The sequence below is a fragment of the Adiantum capillus-veneris genome, chromosome 8 (genome assembly GCF_014529385.1).
Source record: "Adiantum capillus-veneris isolate H3 chromosome 8, ASM1452938v2, whole genome shotgun sequence".
Lineage (NCBI taxonomy): Eukaryota > Viridiplantae > Streptophyta > Polypodiopsida > Polypodiales > Pteridaceae > Adiantum > Adiantum capillus-veneris.
The window spans coordinates 89,943,884-89,959,874 of NC_140938.1; the positions used below are offsets into that span (position 1 = coordinate 89,943,884).

Below are 15,991 nucleotides of genomic sequence, written 5' to 3' on the forward strand. Positions count from 1 at the left end.
GTACACAAAAAACGAGATCTGAGAGTTGCTGAGATGAGCAGTTGCCGTCCAAAGCGAGGTGGGCTGATCTTGAAGCCATTCTGCGATCAGGTATTGCAAGAGGGGTCGTTTTTGAGCTGCGACTGCATCCGAAGAGGCTAATCGGCGAATCTCCAAGGCCGGGAAGAGATTTCGAAGTGAAGCCGAAACCGTTGAATGAGGTGATAAGCTGAAATTTTCAGCTTTGCATGATCCAAAGTTGTAGAAGAGAGCGCCTTAGTGAGAGAAAAGCATCCTCGAGCTCGGATCGAAGCAATTTCAAGCCATGCTCTTGATTTTCTTCAATTAAGGGGCTTCTTTATCACCTTTTGATCAGTGATTAATGCACTTGAAAATCAACAAATTGGGCTTCTGTGTGATGCTAATAGGATTTCTAAGCTTGTTGTGATGCTCATTGGCTTTGATACTAGTTGTTGGGTTTGGAAGCAATGGACTCAAGGTGGCGTGAAGATGAAGGCAGCCATAGCTTAGACAATTAGAGAGAGAAGTACACACACTTTAGTAAAGGTGGACTCAATACACAAAAAAGGCTAGAAATACTTTTAGCATAGTGTAATGTACAACATAGTGTTGGGCTTTATTTTATGCACAAAGCTGGAGTGGCTATCTGGCTGATAACTCTCCATGTGGCCCTTCTTAGAAGCTTACAACTTATAGGACAAATGCCAAGAGCAAATAGTATGCACATGTAGAGGTGTTTCCCACAACTGGAGCAAGAAGGACATGCCTATCTCAACAAGGAGTTTTACGTATTTGCCTTTAGAGGTTGTGACGTTCTACTCGAAATCCCTTGGTACCACAACAACAACGTTGTGGGTGACTATCGAGCCGAGAAAGCGACTTTGACAAATGAAGGACTCAGAGATTGTTTTTGATGAACTTCAGTTTCTTTACTCATTTTTTTTGGGAGAGAGCTGAAAGATGGATAAAGGACGAACCTGAACAAAAGAACGCCAAGATTTTCTCCACACTCATGTCGATTGCTTTTCAGAGGGCCTGTCAGGCGAGTTACCACCCGCTCGTCCTGAGGATTATACTGATGCCAAGAAGCACACGAGCTTCAGGGATACTGAGAGCTGACAGTATTCTGCTGGATGACTTTATGAAATGGAATTCTTGAATATGAAACTGATTTGTCCTTGACTTGTTTTTAAGTGCAGGAACTGATAGACGAAATGACTGCAGCATTTTGGTCTACATGATCTCGAATAGACATGGTTGCAATAGGGGTTAGTCAATTGGGCATCTATGAGGTCCCGATTGGATCTAGATGCGATTGCTAGCTACATTTGCCGATAAATCATGGTCTAAGATCCAAATGAATGTTGATTTGTCATGTGATGTCTAGTGATGTCCTGTGATGTCGTGTGATGTGACTGTCAATCGATACATGTGCTAGATGTGTGTTCCTAGTGCGTAGGTACTAACAGTCAATGTTTGCTAAGACAGTTTATGGCTTCTGTCTGTGTTGCAGGCGTAATCGAGGGCGATTACAATGCTTTCAAGAGGGGGTTATGTCACAAAGTGATGACGTGGTTGTTAGATACCCTAATTCTGTTGAAACCCTAACCCTAAAACCAGAAACCCTAATTTTGTTGAAACCCTAACTCTAAAATTAGAAACCCTAATTTTGTTGGAATTAGGGTTGCAGAGAAACACACACAGCTTGGAGAAGACGAAGGAAGCTCAAGGCACACAATAGAGAGTGTGTTACTTAGTGTGCAATGAAAAGATAGATAGCCCTAGAGTGATGGGCGTATATACAATGCACGGGGGAAAAAACCTCCTAAAGAGGGAAAAAATGCCCCGGCGGTCCTAGTGTGTTCACACACATCACTACCACATGTATATGGTAACAAATCCCCCCTGGAGTGATGCGGTGAACGAGAGCTGGCACATGAGTAAAGGGAAGTGCCATGCCCTGAGGACAGGATCAGTCCACAAAGGGGAGTAAGCCCAAAGCTTTGCGGAAAGCTTCAAGCTTCTCACGAGACAATGCCTTTGTGAAAAGATCTGCAAGGTTGTCCTGTGTTGGCACATAAGCCAAGCTGATCTCTCCTGCTGAGAGCCTCTCCCTGACATAGTGGTAATGCACCTCAATGTGCTTTGTGCGAGCATGAAAAACTGGGTTCCTCGCAACTGCCAATGCGCTCTGACTGTCAGTGTAGATAGTGTTGGCAGTGTCCTGTCCAACACCCAAGTCAGCCATAAGGCGTCTGAGCCATACACACTCAACCGTAGCTGTGAAGACTGCCGTGTACTCAGCCTCACAACTCGAAGTGGCCACAGTAGGTTGCTTCTTGCTCAATCATGATATACATGAACTGCCAAGCATGAAACAAAAACCACTTGTGGACACTCGCGTGTCAAAACAACCAGCCCAATCTGAGTCCGAAAAAGCATGTAAGTGTGGCAGCAATGATCCCCCCTTGGGATAAAACAAGCCAAGATGTAAAGTGCCACTAAGGTAGCGGAAAATCCTCTTGACAGCCTGCCAATGCTTAGACCCTGGTGCATAAATCTGTTGACCTGCGAGACTGCAAACTGAATATCTGGCCTCGTGTTGCATACATAAATGAGGCAGCCAACAGCAGTTTGGTAAAGAGTGACATCAGCAGGATCGCCAGCATCATGTAGACTCAACTTCAAACCTGTTTCCATGGGAGTAGCAATAGGTTTGCAATCCTCAAGTACAAACTTACATAGCAATGTCTCTATGTAACTTTTCTGACACAAGGCAATACCACCATCACACTGCTTAAACTGTATACCCAAGTAATGATGCAACAGCCCCAAATCTTTCATCTTGAAAGTAGCATTCAAATCAGCCTTAAATTCAGCAATATGTCTCTCATTTGGTCCAGTGATCAGCAAATCATCAACATAAAGAACCACAATGAGAAATACATCATCCTCACGCTTTACATACAATGTGCTTTCTGTTGGACTGTTACGAAAGCCTCGTTTAACGAAATGAGTGTCAGCTTTCTCATACCAAGCACGAGGAGATTGCTTCAACCCATACAAAGCCTTCTTACATTTGCACACTTTGTCCTCTTGTCCTTTTATGACAAAACCGCGAGGCTGCGTTACATAAACTTCCTCAAATATGTCACCATTCAAGAAAGCAGTAACAATGTCTGATTGATGTACATCCCAACCAAAATGAGCTGCCAATGCACATAGAAAACGCACAATAGTCATACGACAAGTGGGAGCAAAAGTCTCTTCATAATCTATGCCTTTTTGTTGTGCATAACCCTTTGCAACAAGTCGAGCCTTATGGCGATCGATCTCACCATCCGGCTTGCGTTTCAACTTGTAAACCCACTTCGTACCAATGGCCTTTTTGCCAGGAGGCAAATCACATAAAGTCCATGTGTCATTCTCTATAAGTGCATCATATTCTGATTTCATGGCAGCAATCCAATTTTCTGAATTCTGTGCTTCATCAAAAGACAGAGGCTCCTCAACATCATGTAAACTAGACACAGCCAAAGCATAACAATCTGATGCATAAGATGCATGGCGAGAGCCTGAACGAGTACGACTAGATAAAGGTGCATCCAATTTACTGTCACGCAAAGTGTGCACCAGCCATTTTGGCATACCTCTAGCCTGCTCATTTTCAGCCCTTTCCTCATCAAGTACATCATGTACATCTGCATCAGTAATAGGCTGTTCTAAAACATTTTCAGAAACCCCCATAGGCTGTACATTTGCCTCATTGGAACTTACATTCGTATTTCCACCACTGAAAAGAGGCAACAAAGTGTCATAAATGTCCTGTGAGCTTACATTACTGTCTCTAGTACATGACAGCAAGGGCTGAAGAGAATCTTCCACAAACACTACATCCCGTGAAACCAGAATACGTTTTGTTTGCGGATGATACAACCTGTAACCTTTGCTTTCAGCACTATAATCAACAAAAATACATTTGACAGCCTTATCATCCAATTTTCTGCGCTGCACTTGTGGCACCAAAGCATATGCCAAACAGCCAAAAACACGCATGTGCTCAATAGAAGGTTTTCTATCATGCCATGCTTCATATGGAGTAATAGACTGCAAAGCTTTCGTAGGACACCTGTTAAGTACATAAGTGGCACACATGATGGCCTCAAGCCAAAAAGAATGCGGCAAAGCTTGACTTTTGACCATACATCGTGCCATTTCCGTTAGTGACCTGTTTTTCCTCTCAGCAACACCATTTTGCTGAGGTGTATAAGGCACTGTACATTGGTGTTTTATCCCACGACTAGCCAGAAATGCATTAAATTCATGAGACATATACTCCCCCCCTCGATCGGAACGGAGGGTGCCCATAGTACATTTTGAGACATTTTCAGCCATAGCCAAAAATTGTTTGAAGCACATAAAAACTTCGGACTTCGCTTTAAGCGGAAATACCCACGCATGCTTGGAGTAATCATCAATGAAAGGTCACGAAGTACAGGTAATTGCCCAAGGACGGAGTTTGCATGGGCCCACAAACATCACTATGCACAAGCTGCAACCTGCATGTGGCCCTAACTGAACCATCCTTTGGAAACTTAGAACGTTGCATTTTACCCAGAATACAGCCTTCACAAACATGTTTGATAGGTGCTTCAAGAGGCGGCAAAGAAGCAACCATATCAGATTTCTGCAAACGCAGCAAACTGGCAAAATTCAGATGACCAAAACGTGCATGCCAAAGTTTTGCATCTGAAATAGCCCTTGAATCTGCAACAGCATTTGCAAAATTTTGTCCACACTTGTCATACAAAGTGAGCTTATACAGCCCACGGCACAAAAGCCCAGATGCAACAATTTCATCACCAAAACTGAGATCATGAACTGTACATCTGTCATCCACAAATTTGACTACAAGTCCAAGTCTAGCAAGTGCGGATACAGACAAGAGATTCTTCTTGATCCCAGGTACATAAAGTGCATCAACAAGTGTGAAGGAACTGCCATTAGCAGCAGTGAGCACAATGTTTCCAACTCCCTGAACTGGATAAGAGGCGTTGTTGGCGCAAGTGACTGAATTCCCATGAGGGACAGACTCGAGAGAGGTAAACAATTCACGATGTGAGGTAATGTGCTTTGTAGCACCACTGTCGAAATACCACACATGTGAATCTGCAGCAACTGACAAGCATGCATCATGGACAGCAGGATTGTAAGTGCACTCTGCGCTAAAAGCCCATTCTGCATCAACATCAGCATCACAATCTCCTTTCACAGAAGACTCAACAATGGGTGCATTTGTAGTGGATCCAGCATTTGCAGTGGAACCACTCTCTTTCTTCTTAGCCTCTTTGGCCTTCAACTTAGGACACGACTTGATCAAGTGATCATTGGCTTTACAATAATGGCAACGCATCTTCTTTTTGCCCTTATCACCAGAATTGCCAGACGAAGTGCTGCCAGCAGAAGCATTAGGAACAGAATTTTTGCCACTCGCAGCAGAACCATAAGAAGTGGCTGCATTACTGTTACCACCCTTTCTTTGAGAAGCAATAAAAGCCTGTTCAACTGCACGCTGCCTAGTCCTGTTTTTTCTAGAAAGTGACTCTTGCAACAGCAATGTGCATAATGCATCAAACTTGACAACTTCAGGATTTCCTTGGGTCATCAGTCTCCAAGTACTAGCAAAAGTCTGGTAGGAATCTGGTAAGGCATCAAGAACAGTCTGCACAAGGGAACTGTCCGAAATGACTTCACCTGCAGAAATGAGTTGCTCATTGATATCCTTGACACTAGCAAGGAAAGTGTCCATATCATCTTCCTCATGCATAATCTTCGACTCTAGCTCTTTACGCAGCAAAGCAATTTTAGCCTCATTGCGGCTTGCATAAAGACCTGCTAGAATATCCCAAGCCTGTTTTGCAGATTTTGCTGAACGGATGTGAGGAATAATGGTGCGCTTCACAGACAACGCAATCAATGCATGAGCCTGCGCATCCTTAACATCCCAACGAGCTTGTTCTGCCGTAGGCAAAACAACTCTAACAGCTGCAATCCTTGCAGCAAGACCTGCAACATCCTCAATATCGCCTACATCTTCAGAACGAGGACGTACATCAATGCCCTGCACAATGTTCCAGACACCTTTTGACACAAGAACATATTGCATCATATAAGCCCACATAGGGTAGTTGTCCCCATCCAACCTGTCCTCAGCAACAAACATCTTGAACACATCTGTGTTGTTGTTGTCAGCCATGGTAAATGCTGCACCTGATGTGAAAACTGCCCGAAAATAGGAGAAATGGAGCGGGAACAACTTGTGCTATATAGCACAAACCGTAGAAGACTATAAGGCACCTGCTATGCAGAAAACGGCACTGACAGAAAATCTGCACAAAATGACGAAATAGCCTGTGCAGTACTGCCCGTAGTGGAAACGGAGGCCGAAATGAGCCCAAATCAAAATTCTGAGCAGACCAAGCTCTTCGAGTTCCCCCAAAATATTTGTCGACCTGTGAACGCTCACCAAAGCTCACTGAAATCGGAGAAAGTGAGCAGGCGTGTGCTGGAGCAGCTGGCGACTAAGCCCGGGAGGACGTGACCTGCTCTGATACCAATTGTTGGAATTAGGGTTGCAGAGAAACACACACAGCTTGGAGAAGACAAAGGAAGCTCAAGGCACACAATAGAGAGTGTGTTACTTAGTGTGCAATGAAAAGATAGATAGCCCTAGAGTGATGGGCGTATATACAATGCATGGGGGAAAAAACCTCCTAAAGAGGGAAAAAATGCCCTGGCGGTCCTAGTGTGTTCACACACATCACTACCACATGTATATGGTAACAAATTTTGTCAGAAATCCTAATTCTGTGAAAACCTAACCCTAAAATCAGAAACCCTAATTCTATTGGACCCTAACCCTAAATTCAAAAACTCTAATTCTGTCCTAACCCTAGCCCTAACCCTAACCCTGATTTGCTGACGTGGTGGGTTGACACGTGGCTTGCTCTATGGACACTAGCGCGATTTACGAAAAGCTGTGCAGATTTTTGGCATTGCTTTTGCTTTCGCGTGGGCTGTTTTTGATTGCAGCTTTTGGCATTGCTTTTCCACGCAATGGGAAAAGAGAGAAAGCCTTTTTGCTTTATTTCATTTAAGAGAGAGAGAGAGAGAGAGAGAGAGAGAGAGAGAGAGAGAGAGAGAGAGAGAGAGAGAGAGAGAGAGAGAGAGAGAAGAAAAGCCTCTTTGCTTTATTAAAAGAAAGAGAGAAAGAACTTTTGCTTTATTTTTCAAAGCTTTTACTTAAGCTTTTGATTTTCAGTTTTTGGGGCTCTACTTTTGGCAACCCTTGTACTCTTTAAATAAGTGGGTAGGCCAATCACAACTCAAAGCATCTGAACGCAGAGTCTGAGTGTGAGTGCCTGTCCGCACTCTTGTACTTTGAACTCAGATTAATACAATAAGAAATACTGAAAGGGGCGCTAGTCTTTGGGGCCAATATCTCCAGGCACGGAACTCCGCCGGGCTAGTGTCAAATTAAATTGTGAACTGTGAACTGTTTTGAAGTGGTTATTTGGTGCTGTCGTGGTAGATTCTTGACTTGGAGTGTCCAAGTTTGTTACACCCGCTATTGTCTCCCCATCCCGTATCCGTGTGAAAATGTCTGCAAAATTTGTATCTGTGGCATACTGATCGACCATATCCTCGAAGCTCCTATGATGTATCGCGGAAATAGCTAGAACCAACGGCTTCCGAGACAAAGCATCTGCCACCAAATTCTTCTATCCGTGAACATGGACAACAATCTGTAAGTGAAACTGTGACAAGATGTTCGCCCAACGCATCTGCTTTTCCGATAGCTGCTTTTGTGACAAACTGCCAAAAGCTCTCTCTCATAAATCTGTGCTGTCAATTCCGGCCTTGAGAACAATCGGCTCTCGTAAGCAATGACATGTTCTTCTTGCATTAAGACCGCACCCAGACTACGACCACAAGTATCACAATATACTTGAAATGACTTCTGCAAGTTCGGCAAAGTCAAAACTGGTCCCGTAGTCAGTTTCTCTTTCAATGTCTGAAAGGTAGTCACCTCTGTGGGTCCCCACGAGAAAGGGACTCCTTTCTGGGTCAAGATATGCAAAGGGAAAGCAACCTCTGCAAACTTTCTGATGAACCGCCTGTAGTACGAACACAATGCCAAGAAGCTTCTAACTTCATGGACATTCTTCAAATCGGGCCAATCACGGATAGTCTCTATCTTGGCCGGATCCATCTGCACTCCTGCCGCTGACACAATGTGTCCCAAAAAGTGTATCTCTGGTAGGAAAAAATTCACTTTTCTTCGCATTAATCACTAACTTGTGATCTCGTAATGCTTGAAAGACTTGAAGCAGATGTTCTCTATGTTTTGCCTCATCCTTGGAGAAAACAATGATGTCGTCAAAGAAAGTGTCAACAAATAGTCTATACTCTTGAAAAATCCTGTCCATCCGGTTAAATGTCGCAGGAGCACTGGTTAAGCCAAAAGGCATCACCAAAAACTCAAATAACCCAAAAGTCGTTTGAAAGGCTGTCTTGTAGACGTCTCCCGGCGCGATTCGGATTTGATGATATCCGATCCTGCTAAAGCACAAGGAATCCCTGAAGTCGGTCAAATATATCATCGATTCTAGGAATCGGAAATCTGTTCTTGATGGTGATTTTGTTGAGAGCTCTATAATCTATGCACATTCTCGAAGATCCGTCTTTCTTCAAAACCAACAACACTGGAGAGCAGTACGGTGAAGTACTAGGTTGGACAAGACCCTTTTCCAAGAGTTCTTTCACTTGGTTCATAATTTCTTCGTTCTGGGCTTTGCTCACACAGTAAGGTGGCCGGTTCGGTGGTGTGCTTCCAGGTATCAGATCAATGGTATGATCTTCAGGACGAGCGGGTGGTGACTTGCCTGGCAGGCCCTCTGAGAAGCAATCGGCATGAGCGTGGAGAAAATCTTGGTATTCTTTATCAAGTTCAGACATATTTGTCCTATCTTCATCACTCTTAACTCTTTCAAAAAGATCGAGTAAACAAACAGACTGGATTTCATTAATTTGGAAATGGCTGAAGTCGATACAATAGGGACAGACTCGCCCTTAAGTTTTACATCAAGTACAATGGTTCTGCCTTTCTCTGTGGTCAAAGTCTCTTTCCTCGCCCGATAGTCGACCACGGCGTTGTTCTTGTGGTACTAGGGAATTCCCAAGAGAACATCACAACCTTCCAAAGGCATTATGTAAAAGTCCTCATGCCTCAAATACCCCTGACAATGCAACCAAAGTTTGCCAATGACAGGTGTAATGGCTACGTCCCTGCCGGGTGCCGCTAGAACAGCCTCAACAAGTGGTCCCATCCGATCGGGAGTGATCTCGAGCCGTGCCGCCAATTCCGGTGAAATGAAGTTGGCCTTGGCTCCTCCATCAAAGAAGATCAGGGCTTCTTGGTCTTTCACTTTGCCCCAAGCTCGGCAAAGTTCTATACTCTCATTCGTCGTACTTGGATCAATATCCACGCAGTTTGGAAGCAGTCCTGTTTTCATCTTGCCTTTTCTTCCACTGTCCTTAGGTGCTCTTAAACTTTCAGGCCTTTCATCGTCCTTGTCGTTCTGTTCTTTCTATGCCTTTTTAGGGCACTTCGTGGAGATATGTCCAGTTTCCTTGCATCCAAAGCACTTTCCCTCCTTGATGTAGCGAGCCCTCTCTTGAGGAGTGAGTTTGGGTCGTGCATCCTTTTCTTTCTTTTCCGGATTGCTCTTCCTCTTTCTACTTTCATTTGTCGAAGTCTGTTCGGCTCTTTGCATCATGATTTTATCTGTGGGGTAAGTCAAACTGCCTGAGTGAATGGCAAAACCCCGTTTCACATGACTCATCAACTCTTGAATGGAAGCTGACTTTTGTTCCAAGCAGTGATCTCGGATCTCTATAGGAAGACCCAAGGTAAATCACTCAATCTGTTCCTTGAACAAGATCTTCTTAAATGAAGAGGCGGGTAGAAAAGAGCTCGAGAATCTCTCGAAATAAGCGTGTACTGTATCCTTCTTGGTCATCCGAAGATGGTTCCAAGCAATTCGTATGTTGCGTTCATACTCTCGAGTCAGCAAAGAAGAAATAAAAAGCCTTTTGAATTTCAGCCGTTTAACTAGCGCTGTCTTGTTTAATAGAAGCGTGGACCACCAAGTTCGAGCATTCCCCTTAAAGTAAGAGGCAACCCTCCGAATCTTAGAATGCTTTGAGTAACGCCCCCCTGAGAAAGCTATGTCAAACTGCTGTATAAAAGACAAAGCCTTCGAAGCATCTCTATAACCAGAAAACGTGTCAATTTAATTGACTCTCCACCTTCCTTAAACTCTCGAACTTTCTTGCTTTTGTCTTCCAGAAAGTCATACTGGTTGGCTTTATAAAAATTCTTCTTCTTTGCATAAAAGCTGCTGTCGTCAGAGTCCGAACTATCTGAAGACGAGTCCTCTGTAGACCTGTCAACCACAGGGCGAGATTTAGGCTTCTTTGCATTTTTCTTGCCCTTTTCGAAGCGTTGCTTTTTGCTTCGCTTTTTGCCTTTTCTATCTTCTTGGATCGAGTCAGAGGAGCTAGAAGAACTCTCAGAAGAAGAAGAAGAACTGGGTACTCCTTCAAATCGAACACGCTTCTTCTGCTTTCTTGCCGATTCAAAAGTAGACTGACGACCCAAATAACTCGGGAAGTCAGCGTCTTTCTTCTGCTTTTTGTCGTGCTTTTTAGCTTTGTTCTGCGCGTCAAAAAGGTGAGCAATGCGTGCATCAACTACCTCTTCTAATTCTTGCTCTGTGTACATCTTGGGAGTAGGAGGTTTCTTGAGAGCCGGTTTGAGGGGTGGTTCTGGTGGTTCTGTGGTCTGCCGCCACTATGAGTGCACCTCATCGAAAGAGGTCTTGCTTATATATTTTGCAAATTTTGGGTCCTTCGCAAAATTAAGCATCATCTTTGTTGCATCGCCGATCAATCGGCGATGCTCCATCTCTTCGATCTCCGCCCTAGCCTCGCGTGAATCTTCGTTGTGATCTCTTGCCGCATCTTTGGATGTAGAGGAAGTCGACCGATCTCTGTCTGAAGCCATAAGTGCCGCGGAAGAAGGATCGGATTTTCCGTAGAAGAGAAATCGGCCGTGCTCTGATACCATTGTAACAGACTTGGACACTCCAAGTCAAGAATCTACCGCGACACCACAAATAATCACTTCAAAACAGTTCACAGTTCACAATTGATTCGACGCTGGTCCAACGGAGTTCTGTGCCTAGAGATAGCCCCAAAGACTGGCGCCCCTGTCGGTATTTCTTTTTGTATTAATCAGCAACTCAAAGTACACGCGAGTAGCCGGGACTCACTCTTAGACTCTACGTCCAGATGCTCTGAGAAGTGAGAGCCCAAACCACCAATATAAAGGTTTACAAGGGGATGCTAAAAGCAGAGCCCAAAAGCTGAAAATCAAAAGCTTTGTGAAAAATAAAGCATGTTCCATCTTTGCTCTCTCTCAAGCTCTTTTGAGCCTAGAATAAAAGCAAAAGCAAAATAGCTCTCTCTCTCTCTCTCTCTCTCTCTCTCTCTCTCTCTCTCTCTCTCTCTCTCTCTCTCCTTCTGCATTGTGAAAATAAAGCAATGTCCAAAAGCTGCTGCAAATTGCGCCACAATTTGCGGGTGTCCGTACAGCTGCCACGTGGCAAATTCTTTGCGATTTCTGGAGCTGCTGTACAGCCAGCCACGTCAGCATTTCAGAAGATTTCCGGGGGTTCCCTCAAGGCAGCCACGTCATCAATGCCTTTGCCAGAGAGTGTGTACTAGGCAGCCACGTCATCAGTTTGTGACAAGTTCCCACCCAAGAAAACCCTATATGGGGTTAAAGGAAAGATGGCCAAAACCAACGATGTCAAGAACACTGGTGGTGCACCCTCAACACTGAGAAAGACCCGATCGTTCGGGGCTGCCGTACGGCGGCATTTCAGAAGATTTCCAGGAGTTCCCACAGGACAGCCATGTCATCAATGCCTTTGCCAGAGAGGGGGTGTGTGTACTGGGCAGCCACGTCATCAGTTTGTGACAAGTTTCCACCCAAGAAAACCCTATATACGGTTAAAGGAACGATGGCCAAAACCAACGATGTCAAGAACACTCGTGTTGCACCCTCAACACCGAGAAAGACCCGATCCTTCGTGGCTACCCCCAAGGTAGACCCGATCGACCGCTTCCAAGCCCAAGGCAAGGAGTTGAAGAATGAGAATGATCAACCTAAAACGTGTCTTGCTGCCCTCGAAGTGTGCCTCCAATTGCTCGAATCTTAGAAGATAGCGGACACTGACCGCATCCTAGCAAAGGCCAAAGAAGTAGAGCACACATTCACCTAGAATGTGGCTTCGTTAGCCACCCAAATCCAAGCAAATGCTGCCACCATCCCCTTCAAAGTGGAGGAGGGCCTACAAGAGCGTCGTTGTCGGTAAGGCCTTCCATTGATTGTACGCATCGGTGGCTTGCCCTCCTCTTGGTGGGAGGAGAATGACGATTTTCCTAAAACCCTAACCAAGCTCAACAAGGCTATCCAACCAATCAGGTTTGACATTCGCACCATCGAATTCGTCGATTGGGATCCTCGCACCAACCAAGGGAGCTTTGTTTTCAAGACCAATGAGGACCGCATGTCACTCTCAAAGCAAACGCATCTTCTCAAGGGCACAACCATATGGATTAGCGAGGCTCTAACCCCTGCCCAACTCAAGATAAAGAAGCAAGAGTTGCAGAAGGTACGAGATGCACGGGCCGCAGGTAAGTACGCCGTCTATCGTGGTGGTAGAGCCATCATTGAGGAGTTTCGAACACAGAAACCCACCCGACATCCCCCTCCTCCCCCTTAGCCACGCCTACCCCCATAAGCAACATTTGTTGTATCACCCCCCTAGCCCCTCCCCCCACCACATCTGTATGTGTCATTGCAAACATTGTACCCTCTTAGATAGAGGAGCCTCTGTTGTACACGTTTTCTTGGTCCCATGGGTCATATTTGACCTCCGTGGACGATAAAGGAATCTATCTATCTATCTTTCTCTCTCTGTGTGTGTGCGTGCATGTTTTTGATTCGTCTCATAGGCTGATTTTGGCCTCACATGCACACATGTGCGCGCGTGTGTGTTTCATTCGTCTGATAGGCTGATTTCTGCCTCTCATAGACATGAAAAAATTTATTTTCTTTCTTTCGTTCTTTCTGTGGAAGGTGAGAGTGCAGCATTGAAATGATAAAAAGGAGATACATGATGCCCAAAACAGCGTAGTGCCTAATAAATGTTAAGGAAACAGGTGCTGCAAATTGGAGAGCTAGTTCATTTGATCAAGTGAGCATGATTGCAAGACCCAGTGCCATTGTCTGCAAGTCTGCAAGCTAGTGGCTGAATTTTTTATTTTGCTGCTATTTGCTATCTTAGCATCTAGCAGTTTAAAAATCTCAGAGGCAGCTCACAGCAAAAGGAGGGCATCATTGACAAACAAATCAAGTGTAGAGTCTCTCTCTCATACAAGAGAAAGGGACAGGATTGTTGATGGCTAAAGCCGAAGGTTATATGCAGAGTGCGGTCCCCATATCGTGTCGATGATTGGAGATGTTAACCTGAGCAACTCTGCGTGGGATGAGGGAAAGGTGAAGAAAATGAAGGTCAGACAGGGGGGCAATATGTGTGTATCCAACTTGAAGTAGTAGTGTAATTCTAACAGTTAGTCTTCTTGTAGAGAAGCTAACAATGTGGTCCTCTTTATAATAAAGCTTTCTTTTGTATCAGGGAGTGAAGTTTTGACTGGGGACCATCCAGTGATGCGTGCACGACAAGAAGAGCCTCATCTGACGCAGCAGGTGTCCAAATCCTTTCAAAAGCATGAAACCAGAGATTGGCCTGGAAACTCTTCCCTTGGAAAGAAAAGACCGCGCTGCGATTTTGATTTGAATGTACCTGTGGAGGATTGCTTCAAAGTTTCATCGCCATAGTTTTACAACTTTTGCTCTCCGGTAATCTTGGGCAAAAGTATGGTATCTCCCTCAAGGGCATAAGGAATTTCCCGGTTGAAGTTATTGGTGCTTTACGTCGGCGAGGGACAAACCAAGCTGCTCCAAAAAACCCTATAACTCCAGAATGCTGTCAAAAGCTTTCTTTTGAACGCGCCCGATGCGGTGTGGGGCAATACTGTGATGTATCCGTCCGTTTGTCTTTTGATTGAAGTCAGTTACTTTACTAGTGGGACAAAATATCCATCGGCCAATTGTTGAAGCCAAGGTGGATGCCCACGAGGTGACTTTAATGTTGAAATGTGTATATAACTGGTAATGGCAGGCACGTTGATTTTTGTCTGTTGCTCTTTGATTGTGGATCTGTGCTCGACTTATATAGGTAGACTCGTTTCATGTTGCAAGAGTGGTCGTGTCTATATATACGTTTGCTGTGCATTGTTCTATGCAAGTCTCTCTCTCTCTCTCTCTCTCTCTCTCTCTCTCTGATAAATCTTTGAGGTCTCTTGGGATTGTTCCTACACTTTCAAAAACTTATCTTCTCCCTCACTTGTGTGATAGATTGGTTATCCCATGCCCCTCTTTAATTGGTACTTTTTTCAACTAAATAGTACCACCTACAGAAGGCCAGGTCGTGCCTCTCCTCCTTTCTGCAAGAGTAGAATCCTGGTATTTACTAGCTTCTCTGTGGGAAAGTCCAAAATCATTTTTGGTATCCTCTTTAACAGATTTTTAAAGGGTTTGGAAGTCCTTCACGCCCTGGTCTTCTAAGTCAAGGCAGTGTTTGTAGAATATTGAAGATGCTACAGCGGGTTCATGGAGTTATCCTTTTCTTTTTTGTCCGTGGGTGTTTGTGAAGCTGTCCTAGGCAGCTCAAGGCTGATCTTGCATGTCTTGCTTGGCCCTCCAATAACTGCATTGGATCTACTATTCGTTTCAATCATCTTTGGTATTCGAGTCTGGTTCAAATGAGCTCTAACACAAGGTTTGCACTTTCGCAAGATCTTTTGTATCTGAAATATCTTGCTTGATTCTTGCGGTGTCTTTATGCATAGTTATGAACTAATATTTTAGGCGTCTCTCTCTCTCTCTCTCTCTCTCTCTCTCTCTCTCTCTCTCTCTCTCACAGGCACCTTGTTAATTTATTTATGACATTCTGTATATCATATCAGTTTTTATACACTTGGTTGAATCCTTGCAACCATTTATTGTCTGAAGCCAATTTTCCAAGCTGTTTCCTTTTTGAATATCCGTGAATTGCTAAACCTGATTCTAAAGACCTCACATGAATGATACTCCAGCCCTTGAACCTCATAAGTAGGTTTTCATTACACTTGTTTTCTTCACTTGGTTCCTAATACGAATAAACTCCAATGATACTAAGGGGTATGGAATTTGCTCAGATCACGATTGGGACTGAAAAAAGGGAAAGGAGGGGAACTCATGATGTCTCTGGTTTGCCTGAGACACCCGGTTGTGTCGCCTGTAAGTCCTCAATCTCTTTTCTTCGCTCTTAAGAGTCTTGTTCAGGAGCTCCTATATGGATGGCAGTGTGGTGCAGTGCAGAGTGGTGCAGTGGTGCACAACTAAGGCACGTGTAGAGCTCACAGAATGAAATATTGGCAAAAAGTATTAGTATTCAAACGCGCATTTTATATAAAAACAAACTACTAATGGTAGATTTTTTGGACTTTCTTTAAGCTCCATGTAAAGAAAGGTAAAGATAAAATTTATAAATTGGACTACAAGATTGTTACCATATACATGTGGTAGTGATGTGTGTGAACACACTTAGGACCGTCATGGGATTTTTTCCCTCACTAAGAGGGTTTTCTCCTCGTGCATTGAATATACGCCTATCACTCTAGGGCTAATTTATCTCTCATTGTGCACTAAGCAATCCATAATCTTTGTTGTGTGCCTTGAGCTTCTTTGTCTTCT

General features: G+C 44.3%; 1 protein-coding gene across 1 annotated transcript in view; it reads left to right on the top strand.

Moving 5' to 3' along the window:
* The window catches only part of ARI2 (RING/U-box superfamily protein), a 29,447-nt gene extending 15,055 nt beyond the window's left edge, over positions 1–14,392 (top strand). Inside the window, exon 7 of the mRNA XM_086518185.1 lies at positions 13,830–14,392. Within this exon, the coding sequence (XP_086374311.1) occupies positions 13,830–14,032 (203 nt within the window). The 3' untranslated portion in view covers positions 14,033–14,392. The remainder of the gene's footprint in view (positions 1–13,829) is intronic.
* Positions 14,393–15,991: the final 1,599 nt, after the last annotated feature.